We start from the raw sequence: 24,532 nt of genomic DNA on the forward strand, positions 1-24,532 counted from the left end.
ATGTATTTTATAATTTAATGGGATAATAACGCATACCTACTTGATTAGGTATACTTACATAAAGTAAATCTTAAAATTAATATTTCACTGTAAGACAGTTAGTTGTAATTACACAATAACTATGATCAATTGAGAAAAAACATTAAATTGTATTGTTCACAGAGGAAGTTCGAAAATTATTGAATAACACGACACTCTTTTGTTTTTTTAATATCTGCCCCACAACACTAGTTGTCCGTATAGTAATTACAGCAAAAGTATTAAAAATATTATTTATTTTCGTCGGTACCACAATTACGCACTACAGACTAAAATGTTCTCTACGGTATTATCATACAAGTCTTATATTAGCTATGTATTATTATAAAAAAGCTATAATATTTTCTTTTAATACAATGCTAGGGTTATAATTGTAGTGTGTGCGTGGTTCAACCACTACAACTCTAGTCTAAGGGATAATCAATTGTCTTTGGTATCATCGTTACAAAAAACAAAACAAACAGGATGCAAACATTTACGGGTTATATTTAAGAATACTGATTGGAAACGAATTAAGTAATGTCATTTAAAGCATCTCATTCCACTTTACACCAACAACACATGGCAATATTGTGATTCAGATTACTAAGCACGTTAGATAATGTTGTTATAAATAAAACATTTCACAGCTATCATACAAGGACGTTAAAATATATAGAAAAATATACTGGTAAGTTATAAATGCATTTTCGATAGTAAGTAATTTTCCAAAATATTGGTTGTGCTCAACATTACGTTTTGAAGTAAATGAAGATAAAATTTTGATAATCATTTTCCTTCCAAAATTAAATAGTAGAAAATAGTTTTAAGACTGCCAACTTACGAATTTTTAACGTTATTAGACGATTCACAGAAACATTATGGGTACCTAGTTATATTTTAACACAGTAGTCAAGTTAACATCTGCGGGTTAAATACGTCTTCAAATTCTTATACGTCAAGTCTCGAACCTTTATACCTTTACGTTCAGGTTCTCACGCTACTACTATAACTCGAGCTTATTATTTCGATGCACGTTAAGACACTGTTCAGGAAACCAAACTGACCAATAAAAAGTTCAGTGATGTGACACCTACTTCATTCTTAACGTTTTTAGACTAATCCTCTGGACGACGAACTAGATCTGCAGCTCTTGATGCGAAGGGTGCGAGGGGTGCGAGGGGTGTGCGGTGTGGCTGGGCGCAGGTGCACGTTGCTGCAGGTGCACCAGCGCGGAAAGCAGGCGCGTGTTAGCCTCGTCAAGCGCTGCGATGCGATGCTCCTGCGCTTCTATTACGCGTTGCTTGTGCGATAGCGCCGCCGCCATTTTGCGCTGCTCGCGGCGCAGCTCTTCCTCCACGCATATTAATCTAAAATAAAAGCAATTTTCCGTGCAATTTATATAAATAAAAGGTAAGACAGCGAGTGTCATTTTGAATGTCAGAAACAAAAATTATGGGGATGTTTACCTTGAGATTATAGCCTTCATCTTGGCATCGGTATGGTCTTGTCCAGGTTCCGTTGGCAATCTTCCACGCAGTAATTCTACTGAACACTTTAGCCTCTCGATTTCTCGTTCATACTAAAGAAAAAAATAAAATATTTAACTAAAAACCTTCTCTAACATAAAATTTTTATTCAGATGTACTATAAAGTGTCTTTTTTACCTGTTCAATAGTTCTGTGATGTTTGGATGCGCGTCGCCTTCCTGTAGTACTGTACAACGTGTCTTCGACCTCGTCTGAGCTGTCGGTGAGGTCTCGCTTGGACTCGAGGCTAAGCCGCCGCTGCAGTTTGTCGCGGCCTCCTACTTCCCTGTCGCTGCGTACTTGCGCGCGGTCACTGGCCTCACTAGACTGCGACTCCCGACTGAATACTCGTGAAGGCGACTCCCTTCGCTCTCTTCCCCCAAAGTGTCTCTCCACATCTTCGTTCAATCTGCTACTCGACATTTTCGCTCCCGAGTACGTCCTATCCAGTGGATAATTGGTCTCTGGAATTGTACTTTCCGTAATAGAGTACTTCTCGGGCGAACCCTTCGCACTTTCCATGTTATACATTGCTTTCTGACTTCGAGATATTTGTAACCGATACATTTCTTTGTTCACTTCTTCCACGTTGGAGTCTGATCTGCTCATAGGATAACCAGAATCGGTTGAGATATGATGAGGCTTACTTTCATATATTGATTCGCCTCGCTGTCCGAAATGCTTCAGATTCAATTGATTTTGGTTTGTAGAATAAGAGAGCATCGGGTTCGTCCTGGGCATTCGAGTCTTGCTACTCTTCCGCAGACTGGGTGAGTTGCTCGATGATTCATCGTCTCTAAGCCTCGGGGAATGACTGTGATTGCTCCTCGGGTACAAGTCTTCATAGTTACAATTATCTCTAGTAAGTTTTCGGTGGGTATTGTTATGGTTCTGCTGGTCATAGTTTCTACCATCATCGTTGAAATTGTTGGAACCTTCTTCGGAGTTAGTTTCGACGTTGTCTGTGCTCAAACCCTCCTCATCTATCGATGAACTGGATGAGCCACACGAACATCGTTTTGAGTTTCTGTTTTCATTGTTCCTCTTTTTCTCCTGCGGTTGACGGTTGTCGTCCATGTTATACACAGGATTCGTAAATACTAAGGGAGCTATCTTTGAAATAGCATTCGTGTTGTTTTGTGCGTTGTCCGCCGTTGTGAAATTTTGTATGCCATACTTTTGAATGTCGTACTCAATTTTCTGTTGTACTGGGCTCTTTGGATAGAATTTTTCGTTTTTGCTATCGTAATACTGCTTGTCTCTCTGTTTTTGGTAGTTTAGCTGCGAGTATCGGCTCATTGGTTGTCCTCCGTTCTCATACGGTTGATGAGGATGCGTTGAGTTTTCGATGGGACTAGAACTTTGGCTGTAGGTAGCAATGCTTTGGTAACCAGAGCTGGCGACGTTTGATAATCCACTGATAGACACATTCGAACCGTTGTTTGTGTAATTTACTTTATTTCCATTTGCGATATTATTATTGTTATTAGATTTTGACTGTGCCAAATTCTTTTTGTTCATTATGAGTTTGTCTTCTACAATGTCGGAATCGTCAGCGTACTTTAAGAGATCCGATAGTTCTTCGAGTGTCGCAGTGTCTTTAATGATGTTTTGCATGTCACTGGTGCAATAGTTGTGATTGATGCTGTCGCTGCTGGGAGATCTTTCAGTGCCGTTATAATTAGAGCTATGGAAATTATTCTGTTGATTGTTATAATTATTTGGTTTGTATCTGTCTTGGAATCTTCTTTCCAAACTTTCATTAACACTATTGTTGGTGCCTTTTGGATATTGATCTGAACTGAAGCCAATTTGTACGACCTTCAGATTTACGCAGTGTTCTTGATTGTTGTATTGTGAGCTGTACCTATCAGGGTTCACGTTTTGATTGGCTGGGCTCGATCCGTACCCATTTCTTGGAAGCGTCGCTGACCGTAAGTTGAAGCTAGGCGATTTAGCGACACCGACGTAAGATCCTTTGTACTTGGATTCTTCTGCGTTAGATTTAGAAGGGCTGATGTTGAACTGGATGCCGTTCTTATTCATAATTGGCGAACTGTGGGCAAAGTTGTTCGCTTGGCCGTTAGTCGTAACCTCTGTGTTGTTTGGTTTGATTGACGAGTTGCACGTTGGATCGTTGAACCTATAAAAGACATACAGTATTAAAACGTGAACAGTCTTACTCATAGCTCAATTCAGGTAGTCATAGCATGCCACTAATACCCGCTTACCTGAATATATTATCAGTAATAGGCGGCGCAGGTCCGATGTCGTTGCTTAGTAGCCTCTTGCTCAATTCATCCAGGATATCGGACAATGGATCTAGCTCCTATAATAAAACATTTCGATTCAATCAAGCTAGAGAAAGAATTTGACAGAAGCCTCCGTAACCTATAAAATACAGACAGTATGATACAGTGGTGAGGCGTCCACATAACTCGATTTCCACCGGCTTGCTTAAAATTTTCCACGTATTATCAAATATTATTACAATTTGTTCTAAATTTTATGTGTAGAATAAGTTAACCAGTGAAATGAAACGTACCTTGTGTGCTAATAAGTTCGACACTGGTATGATGTTTATTCTCATTGTATCAAATTAAAGCTTTATAAAAATCTTAGAACACCTTTTTCACAATCCGTTAGAAGCTAAAATGCACTTTAGGTCTTAGAGAAAACTTTAGTTATTGACGCAGACAAACCTAGCCCGTGATACTCTATTCGAGTTATATCTAAAATTTTTGTCTCATGACTTTTTACAAAACATAATAAATTTACCAATAATAAACTTTTATTTTTTGTTGTACTATTTGACACTTTTTTATTTGGTAGAATAATTTCATACGTGCAAGCGACCTCCGCGACGACTTCCACCCCCGTCCTGCACGGTGTTACTACCGTTAGCGATCTATTTAAATCTATTTATTTTTGTATGAAAGTAAAATCTGACAAATTATTAAAAGTCATGGAACAAAAGTGCTTGTTTATGATGTGAGTAACAATAGCTCTCCGAGGTTACTAGTATTTTAAAAATAACTCTGTATATATTTTTTTGTTAAGAGATGCAGCAAAACTAAATATATTTCTCATACGGCCCTACGGCGATAATGATTCTTTTTATTTCTACGCTGTATGTCCCTCTGCTGGTAATTGCCTACTGTAGCGTCATATCAAATATATAAATACTTTTGTCTTAGTGTAATTATATTTTTGTAATATTAGAGCACTATTTATATTAGAGAGTGTATTTGGTCTTGAGTACTGTTTCCGTTGCTACATTGTTAGGTTGGCAGCGCCAGTAGCTTTCATTGATGGCGCCACAGCAATTTTAGTTAATGGCGCCACCATAGATTATGTCGGTGGCGCCATAATTGCAACCCTACCAAAATACCGCTAAATACAGCTAAAGTATTCTTAATTCGTAATAGTCGAGGGCTCGGCATTCTGTTTGTTGGAGTTTCAGAGGACAGTGCCTCTCATTTTACCGTGCCTTATTACCATGCAAACTGTACAATCATAATAATCTTCATATTAATAAACGAAAAAACAATGAGTTGGAATTTTATTTCTGGAACTTCCTAATACTATTTACCGCCCCTATAACACAATGTATTATTACGTACCTGTATCCTGCCAGCAGGTAACTTCGGCAGACTATCCACGAGCAATGCATGTAGCGTGGCCATCTGCTTGCCAAGATCGACGTGTGGCGCCCATTCTGGATCCACTTCAACAGCTGGAGGACACTCCCCACGGGAACCTTCCGATCCCGCGGTAGACCCCTGGGAGGTGGACGAATTCCGATTGCTGCCTTCTTGATGTTGTTGTTGGATTTGTTGCTGTTGCTGCTCTAGCGGTCGTGACTGGAAAAAAATTATAATTTGAATAGCAAAGATAGATCTTTGCTAGATCTCCATAGATGGAGATATATCATATATCCAAAAAACTGCCTCGGTGACCGAACGGTTACCATGCCATGACTACCACGCAGATGGTTCGATTTAGTCAAATTTAGAGAAATATTTGTATGGCCTACATTTATTTCTCTCGTGAGGTTGGGTATAATTTGTGGTTGTCTATGAGTGTGTCCATGGTTTCTTTTCTTTGTATCTTATCATATATATCCAGGAAATCTTAATATTGCTATATTATATGGTATGTTCTATACATCTGGCGCACCCTGGGTAACAATCGATGAGTCCTTGCTTGGCAAATCCTTTCATCATGATGGCAAGTATTATAGTATGTGCTATCGATACGACAAGCAGAAAATTGTATTGCGATGACAAACTCAAGTGATAATCGTAAATCTAATGTGGGGTCGGGCTTAAAAAAGGACTTACAGATATGGCTCTCAAGAAGGACTTCATGTTGGGAGCCTCAAGCTCGAGGAAGTCGTTGAGGAACTCCATGAAGGCCTCTTTGCCCTGGAAGCGTGTGAAGTTAGCCAGCGTCTGCAGCGTCTTCGCCACCAGCGTCAGGTTACGCGCCGCCCGCTCATTCGGGTATTCTGTAGAAACGTAATAGTACATTGTATATTAAGGGTGGCAAATAAGGAATTACGAACAAGACTCTATTAGAAGCGCGTAGTCGAAGATTGATGGCTTTCGGAGTCGAGGTTCGTAATTCCCGTACTGCCGCCCGTGAAACATACCATGTTTTGTTACACTTGCATGTAAATAGTACGTAACTTGACTATAATGCCCCAAATAAAACCCTCGGACCATTTTTCTTCTCATTAAAGCCATGGTCGTGTAATGAGGAGAAAAAAGACCCTGAGTCTTTATAGTCAAGTTAGCCAGCTGCATGCATCATACTATTTACGTGCAAGCTTAATGGAAATGTTATTATTCTCGCGCGTCCTTCGAGATTGGCATGACAATGGCACTTGTAGTAACGCATATGCTTGCGAACGCGTGTGGTGTAGGAGTGGTCATACATAATATGCCAACCTCGTTACTCGTATCTCGTGACAATCTCAAAAAATTTCTTCTGACGATGCAGCTTTCGTATCATTATAAACGAACTACACTTACAGGTAAGTTCGTTCACCAATATTATATCAGATCTTCAATGATCACTGTCCTACAATGCTCCTATCGTCCAAACCCTCGGATCATAGTCATAAGACGTATGACATTAAAACCTGATCATTGTCCGTTCTAGGTACACAATATTTAATTCATTCCATCAAATAAACACTGTCTGTTGTATTTAAAATGAATTCAACTCTTTCCAAGCATACATAAGAACAAAATCCAAAGTGTAAATTACAGCGAGCTGTTGACTGTAGTATGTTCAAGTACAATACGGACTCATATAACAGAGTACAATATAAAAAGGGGACAACTAGTCACTCTTAAAACTATGTAGTTAGAGTGTCTTTTGCTTTGCAAGCATTGGTTTAAGACGAAATTAAATTTAGTGCAAAATTGGTATGTTGTAAAAAGGTTACCATATTAAATAAGAATAACTTACCGTGAATGATACCAAAGAGACTCGGAGATAAAATAGCTGGACACAGGAAGCGTAGAAAAATAGATGCACTGATCAAATTATCGGAAATATCTTCTCGCCCCATGGATGTCAATCTGTCAACAACAAAGCCAATTCGGTTTATTCATCAAATATCGAAAAAATAATAAATACACTGCCACTGCGCCTGTCACCCCGAGACGTAAGTTGACAAGTCCCATTTTATCAGCACCCCATCAAAGCAGTAATGCTCACATTACTGATTAACTCTTTCTCCTGAAGGAGCTCTACTGCTACGGAACTTTAAAACTTAAAATTAATTAAAATCAAAATTCTAAAATAGTCGTTAGAATGTAAAACACTCTCCCCTAAAATTTTTTTCGAAATGTTGCTTATGCCCTTTCTGCAAAACACCAACGATCCAATAGTGTATAAGAATACAAAATTCATCATATCGAAAATGAAGCAAAGAAAGTAGATGGCCACATAGTAAAGGTCACAAAATATCAGTTCTCTATCTAATAACGTATTTTGTAATAGTACATGGTGTATGAACGGTGGCAAATAAGAAATTACCAACGACAGTTTGTTAGAAGTTTAATGACTCGAGGTTTGTAATTTTTACCGACTGTGGTACATACAATGTTTTTCATCACTTTTGCGAGGAATTAGGTACAACAATAATTTATTTCTTGTATGAATAAATATTACTTCACAACACAACATTTACGGATTTTGCAAAAAGCGGGTTTTTTGTGTTTTTTTAACACATTTAAACTAAAGTGTTATAAAAGGCACAGACGCATGCAGCCACAAAGTGTTACGTATAAAATAAATAATTTCCAAATTCTAAAAATACTGCAGAATTTAAATTCACACAAAAAATTTTGTGTAATATGGTTAAATTGCAAATGTTTGGTTTTTTTTATACTTCGAGTTTATGTGAAATATACGTTCAGATTTTTCGAACATAAAAAAATAATCTTGACTATAATGTAATTAAAAAGCCCATGGGCATAATTTAGGACATTACGGTGGACTTTGCATATCATGACACTGTTTACGAGTAAATATGATGAAAATGTAAATAGTGAACAATCCCGAGAAGAATACATGATTCATGGTCATGGTTTGCAAGTCGTACCTTTCACGAAAGGTAGCGAAGCAGTCTCGGAGTGGCGGCGGGAACCTCGGAGCCGACGCTGCGATGGCCCGCCACGCGAGCGTGACGGCGTCCCGCAGGGCGGCCTGCTGCCTCCGCAAAGCCGCACCGCTACCCGCCCGCAGTGGATCCACTTCACATTCCGCCGCACCCGGACCCGCCGCGGTCGCTACTGCTTCGCCTAAAGTGTCCTATCAAGCGAGAATATTCGAGCTTTAACCCTCATGTCCACATTTTTTTATATATACTGACCGATGTGATCCCACTAAGGTACGAGTTTGTAATGCCTATTCGTATACGTCGTATCGCATTTATGTGTAAGTGCCCTGAAGGCCTGCTAAAAGCGCGCGATAGGAATGAAATATTTAATTCAATTGAATCAGTTAAAGGATGAGTGTTATTATGTCAGTTAAACAATACTAACTGCGTGTTGTATACCTATTTTTGGTGACATTGTTTTTTATATTTTAAACAGAGTTACGGAATTAGCCGCATGACACTAACCTGCAGGTACTGATCACCGACAAGTTTCAGGTAAGCCTCCATGCTCTTGGTGGCGAGCGAGTTGCCCCGAAAGGTGAGGGAGTGGTCGCCGGTTCGTCGCACGTCTAACGCCACCACGTCCGCAAGGTAACGCGGCGCGAGACCGGCGCCCGCCATGCATAGCACCAGGGCACAGCCTATATCCTCCTTTGCTTTGACTCCTATGAATAAAATACAAACGTTTATTTGTTAAACGATTTCAACTATCTCGATATTTTTCTAATGAAATTTATATAAATTAAAGGCTCCTATAATAACATAATCTAACAAAGTGTACATAAAACCTCAGAAGCTTAAATTAAAAGAAACAAGCAACTTCATATTGTACAATTTGAAACGATGACGTTTTGAAAGGTACGGTAAAACGTCGGTAATCTACTAGTAGGACTACCACGACAGGGCGCAACTTGCGCGAGAGCGACATAAAGTGCGAGATATCTATGCGAGAATATCACTGTCTCGCGCTTTATGTCAGTCTCACGGAAGTTGTGTTCTGTCGTGGTAGCGCTCCAGGACCCCGTAAATCTGTAAGTATTTTAACAATGTATTACCTCATTCACAACTCAATTTCAAGTCTTGATATTATTGATACAAAAATTGTACAAACACAACAAAAAGGCTTTGATCCGGCTGGACTTGACCCAACGACTGCCAAACCGGAGCTACCTCTCTCCCAACGCAGTTGCGGAATGAGTCTCCAGTCTTGATTTTGTTTTTTCACAATTTTCCATAAACCAATCCGAATCGAATACAATAAGGTTGTACATATTTTGTCATAACTCTGTCCCGAGGCATGTAAGGATTTCACCTACTGTGATTTTTTTAATCAATTACAATAACATCACTTACCGATAACGGGTTCAAGATATTCACAAAGTCGTCTATAGTTCCTCTTCAAGTACTCAAGGAATCTTGCGTAGTGGTCCAATGGCAGTACATCGACGCACTGATAGCGGCACTTGATGCGCAGCGCCGGCGCCGGCGCGGGAGGGGCGCGACCGCCCGGCGACTGCGGTTTGTCGCCCTCCGACAAGGGGTACCACCGCTCGTTGAGGTATCGCGACGATACGTCGTCGACCGGGATGCGAACTGTACCTGTAATGTCTCACAATTAGAATAACATACGATAACGTTTATTTATTGTCACAAAAACTGCAGATTTTCTATCGACCGATATTTCGGTAGAGTCCTCAACCAGTATGGGAAAAAACATTATAACGATGCGGTATTGCCTGATAAATAAGTTTGATGGGCTGCTCGATTGCCTTCAAACTGATCTGTAGATGAACTATAAACGGAATACTAAATCAATATGGCGCTATACACCGCGCGCACGTTTCACGATTGTTAAGTCTGCCCAAGCACCCAATAATTTGGGTTTCTCTTCTTGATAAATTTTATTTTATGATTATAATTTTCATTATGCAACCAACCTCTTCAAGAGCAGTTTACCAACTACCAAAATTTTTCGTTATCATGTTACCGATTATTCGCTGGTCTTCGGACTTGCCACAAACCAGACTGTTTAGTTGGCCCAGCGTGCCTGCCAATAGCTCAATCTTTATTAGCTATAGGCGGATATAAAACCACAGTTTACACGGGTCATAATTATTAATTAATATCGATGTCACATAACAGTGGTTTCTTTGCATATATGTATCTTTATGCAGAAATATATTGGTCAATACTGACCGACTAGGGCGTGCTTGTCCCTTTTGCGCGCGCGCCGTTCGGGCTCGCGATACACGTTCACATGGATGTTGCCCACAGCCGGCAGTCCGCTGAATTCGTACACCTCGCCCCAGAAACATAGCTCGCTCTTTAATTTCGATGACGATCTGTAACAAATGCGGTGCTTGATATACATACATAAATTAATAATATATACTCACACGAGTTCATTTTGACAAAGTTAGATGTAGATAATGACCAAATGAAGCAACAGAATGATTCCGATGATTTTGTTTCAATTTGATTCGAACACCGTATAGTTTCATAAGAAATGTTACTTTTGGGAATGAATCAAAGCAATACTCATTCAATATGGTAGATGCGTAGACATAGCTTCTCAATAAAGTAACTAAATTACATTTCCTATAGTCCAGGGTATTAGAGAAAAAAATAAATAAAAGATGCATAAACTTCTGACCTTTTATATGAATTTTTAGTAGTTGAGCCGTATAATTTGGAAACTCTCGTCTCACAATATTAGTCACAGAAATCTAAAATTTATTTAGATTTTTGTGCTTTAGATCGTATCAACTGAATGAGTCATTAAGTTTGACTAGTCAAAATACACAATACACAGTCTACATATCACACATGATAACTAACATAGTATTATCTCAAAAATTGTGTAATGTTCTATTTTATCTCAAAATTGTCTTGTATCTCCAAAATTTCGCTATATTTATGTGTCATTGATATACGATTTAATTTCAAAGTGACAGGACAACACTGTCGCTTTAAAAGTAAATAGGTAATATTAATATAGGTAACTTAAAGCCATTTTGAGATAATACTATGTTAGTTGTCATGTGCGATACCTGTACTGACATTTAAATCAAAGTGTTATTTTAATTAACAAAAAGACAAAAACCTTGCGTAAAGCGTATCGTCGAGCAAAATCTCGCAGTAGTACCGCTTCTTGGGCGGTATAGCCTTCGCTTCGAGCAGCCACAGCTTGACGGTCCGCTCGCAGCGCCGCGTGCGTACCTCATCCGGCCGTGCTGCTTGCCGCAAGCTGGAAAGACGTTTCGATTCCAACGATAACTCAATAACAACAAATAATGCAGAAGTCTGTACGAGACAAACCATTAAAATTCCAAAGAAAAATCCCTTGAAAGGGCTAAAATGGAGGATCCATGGATGGATCCAATTAGAACATTTAATTATGTTTAAAATGTGAACAAAATAAGAAATGATTTTATAATCCAATAAGTCACCGTGTTTAGTTTTTGCCTTGTCAATGCAGCCAAGTGAAACAGGCATTGACCTAACAGGCGTCAGTTTTTATAATGTTTGTATCCAAAACTATAAGCCATTACCATTAAGCCAGTACCATTGGGATTCACATGGAAATGATTTGTGTTTTTAAAATTTCGAACATGTGGTTTATTACATGTGTGGTTTATTACATATGTGGTTTTCTTATGTAACTCAACTCAATTTTATGTTAGTAAAATTTAATTTTGTCTGAAATTCTATTAGAAAAAATCTGGACTGGCACGCGTTACTCAAATTAAATAAAATTACTATTGCTTTATTAATGGTTTTACGTAAGTATAAATAATCATGTTTGAACACCTCTAATAACTTTTGGTGCTTTTGGCAAAAGAATGACAGTTCTTTATTTTAAGTTTCTTATTGTATATTTTTGTTCGAAGAGATTATGCGTGCAAACACGCTCTCTCATTAGGAAAAGTATTATTTAATCAAATTTAAAAAATCGCGCGGCCTTGCCACATGATATTGTTGTGTCATTTCATTACTGCACATTCAAAACAAAAAACAAGGAACGTACCCACCTCACATCACTACATAACCCCGTGTAGGTACTTTGACCTTTCCCGATATTTCACCAACATCATCTGACCAGATTTTTTCCTCCGATACAAAGAAATAATGCTTTCATGAAATGTTTACCTTAAAAACATTTTTTTATATAATACCAAGAGACGGCATGAACAAGTCGTGCGCCAAGTGCAAAGCGACACGCCTGACCATAACAGTTGGAGTACCACTCAGAGCTTTAAATCGCAAAGACCTGAGGAGCACTGCCACTGCGCCCTTCACCCTGAAACATAAGTTGAGAAGTCCCATGTGCCTGTAATTTCCCCAGCATCCTTACACTTCAAAACCGTAGTAATGCTCACTTTACCGCTTGGCGGTAGAAATAGGTAAGGCGGCAGTAGTACCCTGGATGAACTATTTCACAAAGAACTCTACTACAATAAACATGGTAACTTTTATTTATTTCTATGAAAAACTTTTACCATTAAAAATGTCTTAATAGCGTCAAAGATTTCATGCGTCTATTATTATTTTTACAGTCCAGGATAAAAAACACACCGTATTATGCAAGCGTCCTGTTGCACCGACCACAAGCGACCTCCCTCAAAGCCTAAAATCAATGGAGGGTATCAAATTAATCTTTTAATAAAGTACCCGCCAGTACGGGAAGTTCCCATGGGAATCTTGGTTTGGGACACAATTAAGTTCTTAATTGCGTTTCCTTACACGCAAAGTTGTAGAAATTATATCCTGCAGCCAAGTTGCGGGTTTAAGACCGGTTTAGTGCTGGGATCCTGTAGTTATGCCCACATAGAGTTTATTATCTTGCTTATTTTAAGCGACATAAGGCATGCGGGGAATGCTTAACAACTTGTAGCGACGTGCGGAACTAATTATTATCGCCTGGGAATTTAAATTTCATGTTTTTTGGCAGGTGCTTCCAACATCTAAGTTTGTTTTATATAAATAAATATGAAAATGCTAAACGACTCTGTAAAATCCCGTACGAAACAAAGTTACCATCTATTGAAATGCGCCATTGTCTTTCCTGGTTGTATCTTAAAAAATAATTATATTAACTATTTAACACTTAATTACTTTTCTAGACATTCGGTCACCCATATCTATTGACTAAAGTGAAAATTACATTTTCATTTAAATTTGTTTTCAATTCATTACTAACAACAGCTGTTAAGACATATGTAATACTAATCAATGGATCCTAGTTATCTGAATAAGGAACTTAAATATTATTATAGTAATAACATTATACGTGGGGCGCACTATAAGTTTCTGGAATGAATAAGAAAAAAATACTATAAATGGTCAGAAACGAATTTATTGTTTCTCAAAATATTCTCCGTTAGCGTTAAGCGTTAATGCACTTTTTCATACGAATGAACCAATTTTGAAAACATTTATACCACTCCTCCGTAACAATCTCTGAAACATATTTTTCATACTCTTCGACAGCCTCTTCAGGTGACAAAAATCGTTGACCGCGTAACTGGTTCTTATTTTTTGGAAATAAATAAAAGTCAAAAAGTGCCAGGTCGGGACTGTACTGTATGCGGGATGGCTCATAAGGTCAACGTTGTTCACCTTCAAAAATTCATTTGTTTGTCTGGCCGTGGGAGAACTGGCATTATCGTGGTGCAAGGTGATACGGCGTTTACGGTTATTTTTACGGAGTTTGTCAATAACTTTTTTTTTATAGTAATGTCAATAACTTCCGGCAAACAAATGGTCGTCTACCAATCACTATTCACGGTACCACGGTTCTCCAAAGCCACAGTAGCCACGTGTCCAGTTTTATTAAAAAAAGAAGCCATCATCCGCTTAGAGGCACTTTGCAAGCGCGCCACTTTGGTTAGTTTCAGCTCATCTCGAATCGAGCATACGCTCGATTGCTGCTTTGTTTTGGGATCGTAACTATAAATCCATGTTTCGTCACCTGTTACTATGTCCCACACCAAATTTGACGCCCCTTTGTTGAATCTGGTAAGCATGGCATTGCACCAAGACGCGTGACGTGATCCGTTTTTGAGCCTTAGTCATATTGTGTGGGATCCACCGAGAGCAAAGTTTTTTCACACCCAAATCTTTGTGTAGTATTGATTGTATTTGACTCATGCCTATGCCTAAAGATGCTCGAATCTCATGGTATGTCACATGTCCGTTTGTTTTGATCATACGGCGCACAGCATCGATGTTTTCGTTGTTCACAGCAGTGGACGAGCGACCATCACGAAATTCGTCACTGAGGTTCACACGACCGCGTTTGAATTCTGCAAACCAGCCATAAATAGTCGTCTTGCATGGTGCTTCATCGCCAAAAGCAATTTAAAGCCGAACGAAGCTCCGTTGAGCTGTCAAATTACACTTAAAATCGTAGAAAATCATACTACGAAAATTTTCACGAGCTAAATCCATGGTGATGTAGACAACCAATTTCTAAAATGACGCCACAATGTAAAAACAAGTTACAGTCAGATGAAACAAACTGTATTCTACAGCCAAAGAGTTCCGTTTTCAAATGTTGTAATCACTTTTTAAATATTGTTTATGTAAGTGGCCAGTTCTGGAAACTTATAGTGCGCCCTATGTATGTCACAAACAAAAATTATATGTGAAACTAGTTATTTGGGCACACCGTAGGTGTCTGCAAAATTGATAATTTTTAGGCACCAGGGTAGTTGTCACAAGAAAATCACCTGTATATCCAGCGGTCCCGTTCTTTTCGCGAGGCGCAGGCGAAGTAGCGAGGCGCCCGGTTCTCTGCGCTGAGAGCGAAGCAATGTGGCCGGCCCAGCACTGAAGAGTGAAGTGCGCGTATTTCTACCTGCAATTACAGAAATGACAACCTTTTTATCAACTTTTTACAAAATTTCAATTGCATGAATAAAGAAATAACGCACATACTCGCGGATGCCATGGACACACACATAAACTACCACAAATCACACCCAAACTCACGATAGAAATAAATGTAGGTCATACTAATATTTCTCCCTGTCTGGGATTCGAACCCAAGACTATATGGCAAACCAGGATGGTAACCGTTCGGCCACGGAGGCAGCCGAGTAGAAGAATTATTAAATTACAGAGAACTGTTCCCTAATCTTTACTGTCTAATTTACGAGGGCACAATAGTACGCTTTTCAAATATTGTATTCATGAAAAAAGCTTTAACAAAACTAATTTCATTATTTATTTATTTTATCTTTATTTATTTAGGAACTTTTATACAATGTATATGCCAGTTCCATCGTATCCTAAACTATAGCTTACATGTCTGGGTGGCGCTGCTGGAGAGCCGATTCAACAAATAATAACAGTTTTTTTGCCTGCTTCGTGTGGGGATTGCTTAATATACAATTTATAGCACCTAAGGATGTTCGGTTGATTTGCAGGTCTCTCATCAACGCCGCCCGCTGTTGTTCGTACCGGACACATTCCAGTAACAAATGATATGCCTTTTCCACTTCTCCACATAACAATTAAGTGTTTATTAGGTGATACTTACTTGATTAGGCGGTCCCAAGTCCATTGTGGACACGGCGGGCGAGTGTGCTGACAGAAGGCTTTCGTGAGATCTGAAACGACAAGAAAACTCTTATCAGTTAAAGAAATAAACTTTTAAAATGATATTAAAATTATTTTAATATTTTAGCCAATCATTGTAATATTTTGCATTGGCAATTGCTACGATTACGGCTTAAAATAAATCTATAATCTATTTACTTTAAGAATACAGAAGGTGAAGGTCATCTTATTGTAACTCATGAAATAATTATCATAACATAAATAAATAATTGCGTAATCGGATTCTCTGAATTTTCAAGACAATAATACGGTTCTTTGTGAAATCATATTATTTATAAACAGAGCTATTAATATTCATGGTTGAGAAAACAGTAAAGTTCTTTACGAGTATTAACAAGAAACTTTCGTGGCAAGACGTATGAAAACATATCCAAGTTACTACTCAAATTGAGTCCTAATTTCAATAAAGTTGTTTCGTGTTTATGGCGGGGAAGTAATTAAAGAGCGTCAGTAAATAACTACAGCAGACAGGTGGGGCGACGAAGCGACACTCCCACATACAACGCACCTAACAAGTCTGGATAACGCTACAAAGTCACGACATGTAATGTAACCAATTGACACATATTATGTACTTAATGTGACCATTGTATGATGAGTTGTGGCCGTAGAACTTAGCTCAAACGTATTAAATAAAATATCAATCGAGGTATTTACTAAATATTATATTATAATCTCATCGAGTTTTATTTGGGAACCAACATGAGGAAACCAGCGTTTCAATAAATCGTGAAAAGAAATGTGATATGACACATGAAGACGGCAGTATGACTATACCTCTTCTCTAGAAATAATAATAATAATAATTTATTGTTCAATAAAGGCTTACATAAAGAAAAGATCCCAACCTAAAACGCATATAGGTTAACCTCGACACCGTTATAATTGCTTATAATTGGTAAGAGTATATTGACGCCATTCACCTCACTAAGAGCGATCGATAGTACGTACACTGGTCATAATTTGCGTGGACTTGCCGGCTCTTCCGTGTACCAAGCTAATTATGATAAGGACCTATCTGTATCATAAAGTCACTGGAGTGCGTTAATTAGCTTTCATAAAGGGGTTATAACGCGACAAACACGACAGTTGCGACATGACAGAAAGTGTTAAAACGCCTAAGGCTGTATTAATTTCTAAATCAGAGATCGTTCTTAGTTTCTCTTAACGCCATGAAATTATTGCAATCACAGAATATTTGTATGTAAAGCGAATCTCTCAACGATTACGATCAAAATTGAAGCGTTGGGGGCAATCAAAATAAATTTCAAACCCTACATAAGTTTTAAGTATATACTCATGAATATGTAGTTACCAAGTAATACGCAACTTGATTACATAATAACAGTCAATCAGTGAACTTGTCTACGCGAGGCCAAAGAAAATATAGGCGAATATCAAATTACAGGTTAAAAGAGACTGCTACACGATTTGGAAGGCAAGTGGGAAGGCGAAAGATCACTTGAAACGGCGATATTTTGTACCTTTGAAATCAAGATATTTTTATTTTCTTGAAGTTGGTTAAAGTTGATAAAAGATTTTAAAACATTGTCTCGACAACAACGATTAATAGTTACGTTTTATAGAAATGAAACGTGAGTCATCCGGTAAATCTGTACTTTTAGAAGAAAAGTACCGAATTGTTCTATTTATATTCAAAACTAAAGACGCCTATTTTCTTTTAATTATTGCAATGTCATACCTTGACGTCCGTAAAGCATGACTGGTTGGATGTGTAGGCACTGCCGCCAAAGCTCGTTCTCTCTCCAACTTTGTGGCTGATTTGGTTCTCTTCAGTGGGTTGCTGCGAAAAGACCTCTTCGAGAAGAAGAAGGACGCAAGCCGTGAAGGGCTGTGCTGAGCCTGTGCCCCTGGCACCGGTGTGCTCGGCGCCGATCCCCGCCGACATGCTTTCTCGTATGACGTGTCTGTAGACAAAGATAAACACCATTAGATAGCACAATCTCGAGTAATACAGTTCAGTTCGAAAGAATAACACAACTAAGAATTAGGTTAGTGAGTTTCATTTTCTCGTGATAAAACATTGCGTTTTTATACGATTGCCGACAAAAATTGCGGTGAATTTTCGCGAAACACTTCATCTGCTCCAGTGATCAGTGTAGCGAAATAGATGATATGGCAATCGACGACTTCATAAAATACGTGATGTGAGTGAGATGAGGTACAAGAACCAGTTTAGTTTCACAATATTTTGTTTTCTCCATCCAGACATTTATACCGTAAAACTTTCTTGTTTTGCATTAGGTTTGTTCACTTCTGATCAATGCACGTATTAAATAAAAGTTCTTTTAAATAAAACCAGTAGCGTTTTTTATTATTTAACGAAGTTAGACAAAATGAACGATTACGCACGATTAAAGGTAAATAAATAATCAAAAGTAAATAGGAAGTAGTTTACACAAAAATTCCCAAAGCCGTTGTAGCAACGTCGGCTGCATAGCGTCCGATTGAGCAATACAATTGACACTGATTCGCGACAGCCTTCAGATCGTGGCCGTGACTGAAACAATTGTGGGTAATAACGCAGTATGCCACCCGAGTTCTCGTGTTACTGATGCACTCGCATAACATTCCAATCGTTTTGCACAGGACGGTGTAATTTTATGCTATCCGCTACACCAATGGCATCTATATATGAAAGCATAGTTTAGGTACTTATAATATCAAGTAATTCCCAGATAGCTAATCTAATATAGATAAGTTAGGAATAAGGCAAATAATAAACGATAAATATTTTACGAGTCAAAAACCGAATTAAACAATAAATTAAAGCCAATATCTACTAATTCCTGTGCAAAAACAGCAGATACTTATGCAGTTACAAAATGAACGACACAACATGAGGGCAATCTATATGGCGTGGTTTCCGGCGGAAATTGTGCGCACGCCGCCCGTGACCGATCCTGATGACAGTCAATCGGTGTCAAACTTGCAAGTGTTTTGTTACGGTGCTGTACTCGTAATAAAAACGTGGACGCGCATGTGGCCGACCAGACTGCCGTCGCAAACAGGGTTGTCCTATATGACAATACATTAGAGTTTTATCATAGAAAGTATAAATAGTAGCAGTAGAGCTCCTTGTAATAGATTTCGTCCAGGGAAGTACTGTCACCTTATCTATTCCCACCCCAAAGCAGTAATGTGAGCATTATTGCGTTCCGGTTTTGAGAGATAGGGGTGTTCTGGTGAAATCACAGGCACATGGGACTTGTAAAGTTATGTCTCAGGATAGTGAGCGCAGTAGAAGTGCCCCTCAGACCTTTGCAATCTGTGAGGCACTGCAAGTGTTATGGACAGGCGTGTCGTTTTCCACCAGGCGCACGACTTGTTCGTTCCGTCATTTGGTATCATAAAAAAAATAGAGGACAATAACCAATTCCCTAGCAAAGAGAAACTAATATCCTATTTGTTAGTTACATTAAATACACACTATTCTTTAATGTAACAATTAGTATCATGATTCAATAACTTCCTGTGAGGTGCAAAACTGCATATACCTTCTGCAAAAGGTTGTATGTATAAAGTAGTAACAGAGTCAACGACTTAGGCGTGCGAACCCGACATGTGTTGCATGGAAACCATTACCGTTATTTGGTATAGTTTGTGCCACAATATTGCACCCTTTGACTTGTATGAAGACTGATACACTAAATTAGAAAGCCCTTCAAATGTAGATATTCAAAATACACCAAATGAAATAATTGAGTGAGAATTAAGGCATACTGACTCTATTATGTAACCTCTGAACAGTTTTTAGTATTTATATAAAAGGTCTAATATTTTTTTTATATTTTATCAATGTACATTTTATTTAAGTATATCTAAATAGCACTAATGTAAAATAATAAATTGACTGATATCATCAGCGATCGTAATAGGTAGCATATAAATAAATTTTAAGGATATATATCCCACTAAAATCCAAGAAAGTAATTTATTGTATGTTGTACTTTATTTCTTTGTGGGTGCGTTCCATAGGGATCGAAATGATAATTATCATTGAAAATTATCACGATAGTTATCATGAATACACATAGATAATTTTCTTGATTTTATAAAATTAATCGTTAGAACAAAATTCAATATCGTAGGCATGTATTTGCATCAAATCGTGTTTTCTTCGTGTTTATTTAGTTTTCTCACTGTTTGTCATTTCTAATAAAAAATTTAATAAACGAAACTATGAATCAATATGGATAATTATCATAATAATTATGAAGGAAAATAAACATTTCGATAATTTCGAACCCAAGTAACTAGTATGGTGGTGTATTTAGAAAAGTTTTGTAATCGTAACTAAAAAAATAACTATTGTCTATTGATTTTTGCTGTTTTATTTGTAATAATTCCGTAATTTCAGAAGGATACACCTATTATCCGTTTTACGAGTAAGGTTTAGATAAAATAATCTGCCTATTTTGATCACTGATTATCCTTTAAGAAATATTATTCCGCTGTAAACTGCAGTATTCAATTTTCTATAATTCTAGTAAATGCATATAAAATTAACTATAAAACGTTTTACGTTATGTGTTAGTATAAATAAATAACTTGTTTATTACACGGAAAATAATAAAACATAATAATAGAATATGGCACATACATCCACGATGTACATTGTACATTTTGCGCAAATCCTTGTTAACAAAAATGGAAGTAAATTAAAACCCACGGTTCGCGGAATAGACAATTGATTTGCTTCCATTTTCTTCGAATTGCGATCTCTTTGTTCTTTCTGTTCAGTAATGACTTAGCTGTTACCGTCAATTACTGTTTTCATACAATTTATTTAATTAATTTGTTCAATTATTATTAGATGCACCCTCGCTCTCGGGGTGAATAACCTAACTACTCGCTACTAGCGACGTTGCAAAATTGTACGTTGAGTCACTCGCCACTGCAGCCACGTGGCTAAGTAAAATATGAATTATAATTTACAAGTGGTCTTCTTAATGGTTTTCCCTGCAATCGACTTTATAAAGATCAAGGAATATGGGCGTTATTATCCTACCTTTGAGAAGTGTTTTCAAAATTATCACGCTCGTGGTGGAGCGGTCTTTGTATTCAGGCTAAAGGTTACAGTTTTATAATGTTTGTTAAGGGGTCAGTCTGGTGTACACAATAAGTAAGTGTAGCCGCAATCAGTTGCATACTTTGATAACGTACGATAAGCGCACGAGGAAACGCACGCGACCAAAATCATGTTAGTGTGGCAAGCATGTACCACATTCTTTATGGGTTACTTATACACAAATACAAATGATTACACACTATTTTAACCTAATAACGGTTTATTATTACAAAAACAAACCAGATGTCATTGTTCGAACCTTGGAACTCTACAGTGGTGCTGTTCAAGACGCAACCCGAATATTTAACACTAACGGCATTCTAAATTATGGACAAGCTTTAAAAAAACATTTTAAAGATATTTTTCGACAATTGGACCTCAAATGAAACTTTTTGCCCTTAACACTAAAGAACAATAGCGCTTTTGTACAAATGGATCCCTCGTACATCTTTTGTCCTAATGGTGCCACGTCCAAAGCTAATCAACACACGTGTTTCGAACAATTCTCAGTTTAAGTTGTAAAATTGTATATCCTAATATAAGTCAGACACTTTGTCTAAGAATGCTACATTGAACACAAAAATCAAAACGCGTTGCCATTCACAAGTTAACCATTATTTACTTCGACACTACTTATCATTTGCAAAGTAACCATCAGTAATTCCATGGACATGTAATTCCTACATTGTTAAGATGTAAGAGTAGTTGAGTACAACCACATAAGTAGTACAACTGTTTAAAACCGTCTTGTCATCGGTGTTAACGCATAGTTTTCAGATACGCTGAGTAAGGGTACTTACAAGAGCGGCATTTCAACAGCTACTACACATCATCTAACTCGAACAAAACGTTGTATAACAAAAGCGCCAAAATACTCTTGAACCACCTTAAATCGTGAACTCATTCGTTAAATATAAATTAATGGTTGTATGAGGCGCTAAATCATTTTAGAAAGGCCTTTATAATTGAAAGTTTATTAGACGAGTACAATCATAAGGCTCACACACAATACTTGTATTGCGTCATTACGTTTATACGACTATTGCAAAGCAACTAATATTAAGTAAGATGATCAATTTGTTTTTTATTGACAACCTAAAGCTTTATAAGTGATATTCAACAGTCAAGCAATAATTATAATCTTACCAGAATGTACAGCAACATCGTCGTCAACGTCCAAATAACCACGTCGAATGCTGATCGGACTATTGACTGCCTGGGATTCGTTCTTCTTAATCAGAGCGCTGATCACTTCTGATTCGCCACCATTATCATCAACAAATTTGTCATAATCTTCAGTTATATTGGTGATCACGGCTGCACGTTCTTCTAGCCCAACTTCTATGTGCCTTGCTGTTATACTTCGCAGCAAAGAATTGCTCCTTGATAGTTTTGTGCTCCGTGATCTTCGTATGAAATTCAATCCGGATATTTTTCCAGGACTTTTATTTGGACTATCCGGTGTCACTGTTATTTTCGGTGTCCTAAATATTGACGTAGAACTACTGCTACCTCTAATAGGCGATGGCACATTGAGATTTTGTGGTAAAGTTTTAGACTTTTCCTTGCCTTGCGCAAGAAGTTTTGGCGAATCTGGGATTAGGGACAAATTCGAGTTTAATATTGAAGCTTTAGATTCAGATTTATTTGCAATACCTGCAGACGAATTGTTAAGAATATTGGACGAGATCGATACTCCCAAAGGGGAGAAAACTCGGTCGTATCGTGGTTCGTATGACGTGGTACTGCGCAACCTTGGTTTTGACTGTCTTCGAACCCCACTTTCTACGACTAGTCTAGGGCTGGTTAGGTCGCGCTGGCCTACTCTCGACAGCGCCTCATTGGAGCTCACTGTGGACGATAAAGGACGGCGAAATCGACGTTCTGGAGTAAAGACGCTAATGTCGCTCTCGCTTTCTGTCAAGGGCGAATCACCTCTAGATTGTATTCGTAATCTTGCGCTGTCTGATGCATGTCTCCTTTTTGGTTTTGTAGATCCATTTTGTAAATTTTGACCTGATATTAAAGCCTCTTTTTCTTCTGGTGTCAATGGAAGGTAATTGTCGAAACTTTCAAACAATGGTACATAGAAGACGGAGCGTCGTCTTGTCTGCTCCTCCCCGGTGGCGTCAGCCGATGACAAAGGACTCGACATGCCGGTAGCGAAGGCGGAGGGCACAATGCCTTAGGGCCGTTTAGCCAATGCAATGCTATATAGCCACATCATTCACTCCACTTTAAATAGTTTCTTAAAAATAATCCGTTACAGATTTCATGTCACTACACAAATTTTGAGAAGCACGAATCATTCACTACATCAGTCACTTTAATATATATTTATTTATACGCTTGTCCTACAAAGCGAAGAAACAGATTGGAATGTTGAAGTAAGGATCATAAAAGCCTTTGAATACATTTAATTGACAAAATGCTATTTAAAACTTCCTGCATGTTCTGAATGTGTTTATGGGCTCATGAGTAACTAAATTAATTATAATTGTAGACATTTATTGCTTACTCTATTAAGAATGACAACCAATAGAAGTAAACAGCATTTATCGATCCATGAAAAAGTGAGTAGGTGAAACGGGCATTAATATCAGGATGGCGATAAGATTATGTTCCGACACCCAATCAAGTGGTTGGTTGGAATGGATGAAATATGGCCAAGTTCCACGCTTGCTGCTATTATATTTTGTATTATTGTATGATGATTAAAGTTAAAGTTTACGCGCCATGAGATAAATAGTACTTGTAATAAATAACGCACTACGACACAACTTATGAGATACAATTTATGTTTATTAAAAGTTACGAAAGTTTTGTACTTGCCGTATAAATTCTTAATATTATTCTTAATAGTGTTGTTCAACAAAAAGTATCACAACATTACGGATTTCATATTAAATAAAAGATACTTACAAGTCAACTTACGTCCCAATTTAAAAAGTAACATTATGCATATTTTGAACATATGAAAATTTTGTTTGCAGAGGAGTGGCGAATGCCGTGCCAACAAATTTAGATACGCCCTTGATAGAAGCAACGCACACCCTGCAGACCAGCGAATCAGCTAATTAACTTAACAAACTGTCAGCTCATGCACTTAATTTAACACTGATTTAAAAATTGTTCGACAGAAAAACACGGGCTTACGTCTTGCTCTCAATTGTACTAATTGCAAAAATAAAATAATATTTTATGAATCAATCAAATAATAATAATCCGCCTGACTTATCAAACCATTGTTATGGTTAAACACAAATCCATTGTTTTTCTGATGTACAAAAGAGAACCAAATTTATAATGGATTCTTTTAAAGCAAATACATGAAAAGGGCTAGCAATCTGTGTTGTCTGCGTTCATTTTTAAAAATCGTGTGTATTTTGGTGCAAAAACATCAAATAATTCAAGAAACCAGCAGAGCCTGACTCGTGATGGTTGCGCAGCGTTGAAAAAAAACAAAACACCGGATGTCGTGTGCAGAAGCAAAAGGGCAAGATCTTAAGTTGTAATCGGGGGCACGACGAAAGCAAAGCTGGCGGAACGAATGAGTTTAACCAGCAAGAAGATGGGTCGAATTCAAATTATGGA

At 37.8% G+C, this 24,532-nt stretch overlaps 1 protein-coding gene across 7 annotated transcripts in view; it reads right to left on the reverse strand.

Moving 5' to 3' along the window:
• The window catches only part of LOC113233135 (probable Ras GTPase-activating protein), a 191,124-nt gene continuing 166,592 nt past the window's right edge, over positions 1-24,532 (reverse strand). For 3 of the 7 annotated variants that reach the window (XM_026468138.1, XM_026468141.1, XM_026468139.1), the window contains 15 exons: positions 17,549-17,774; positions 15,767-15,836; positions 14,955-15,082; positions 11,327-11,470; positions 10,420-10,565; positions 9,577-9,822; positions 8,689-8,888; positions 8,167-8,375; positions 7,026-7,138; positions 5,891-6,057; positions 5,171-5,410; positions 3,779-3,876; positions 1,686-3,690; positions 1,488-1,600; positions 2-1,388 (listed from right to left, as the gene is read on the reverse strand). In XM_026468138.1, coding sequence (XP_026323923.1) covers positions 1,157-1,388; positions 1,488-1,600; positions 1,686-3,690; positions 3,779-3,876; positions 5,171-5,410; positions 5,891-6,057; positions 7,026-7,138; positions 8,167-8,375; positions 8,689-8,888; positions 9,577-9,822; positions 10,420-10,565; positions 11,327-11,470; positions 14,955-15,082; positions 15,767-15,836; positions 17,549-17,774 — 4,337 coding nt within the window. In that variant the 3' untranslated portion in view covers positions 2-1,156. Of the gene's footprint in view, positions 1,389-1,487; positions 1,601-1,685; positions 3,691-3,778; positions 3,877-5,170; positions 5,411-5,890; positions 6,058-7,025; positions 7,139-8,166; positions 8,376-8,688; positions 8,889-9,576; positions 9,823-10,419; positions 10,566-11,326; positions 11,471-14,954; positions 15,083-15,766; positions 15,837-17,548; positions 17,775-18,265; positions 18,321-22,084; positions 23,229-24,532 lie in introns of those variants that run through there. The other 4 variants (XM_026468136.1, XM_026468135.1, XM_026468137.1 and 1 more) reach the window with 3 other exon arrangements.

This window comes from Hyposmocoma kahamanoa, unplaced genomic scaffold (genome assembly GCF_003589595.1).
Source record: "Hyposmocoma kahamanoa isolate Upper Pololo Valley unplaced genomic scaffold, ASM358959v1 78, whole genome shotgun sequence".
Lineage (NCBI taxonomy): Eukaryota > Metazoa > Arthropoda > Insecta > Lepidoptera > Cosmopterigidae > Hyposmocoma > Hyposmocoma kahamanoa.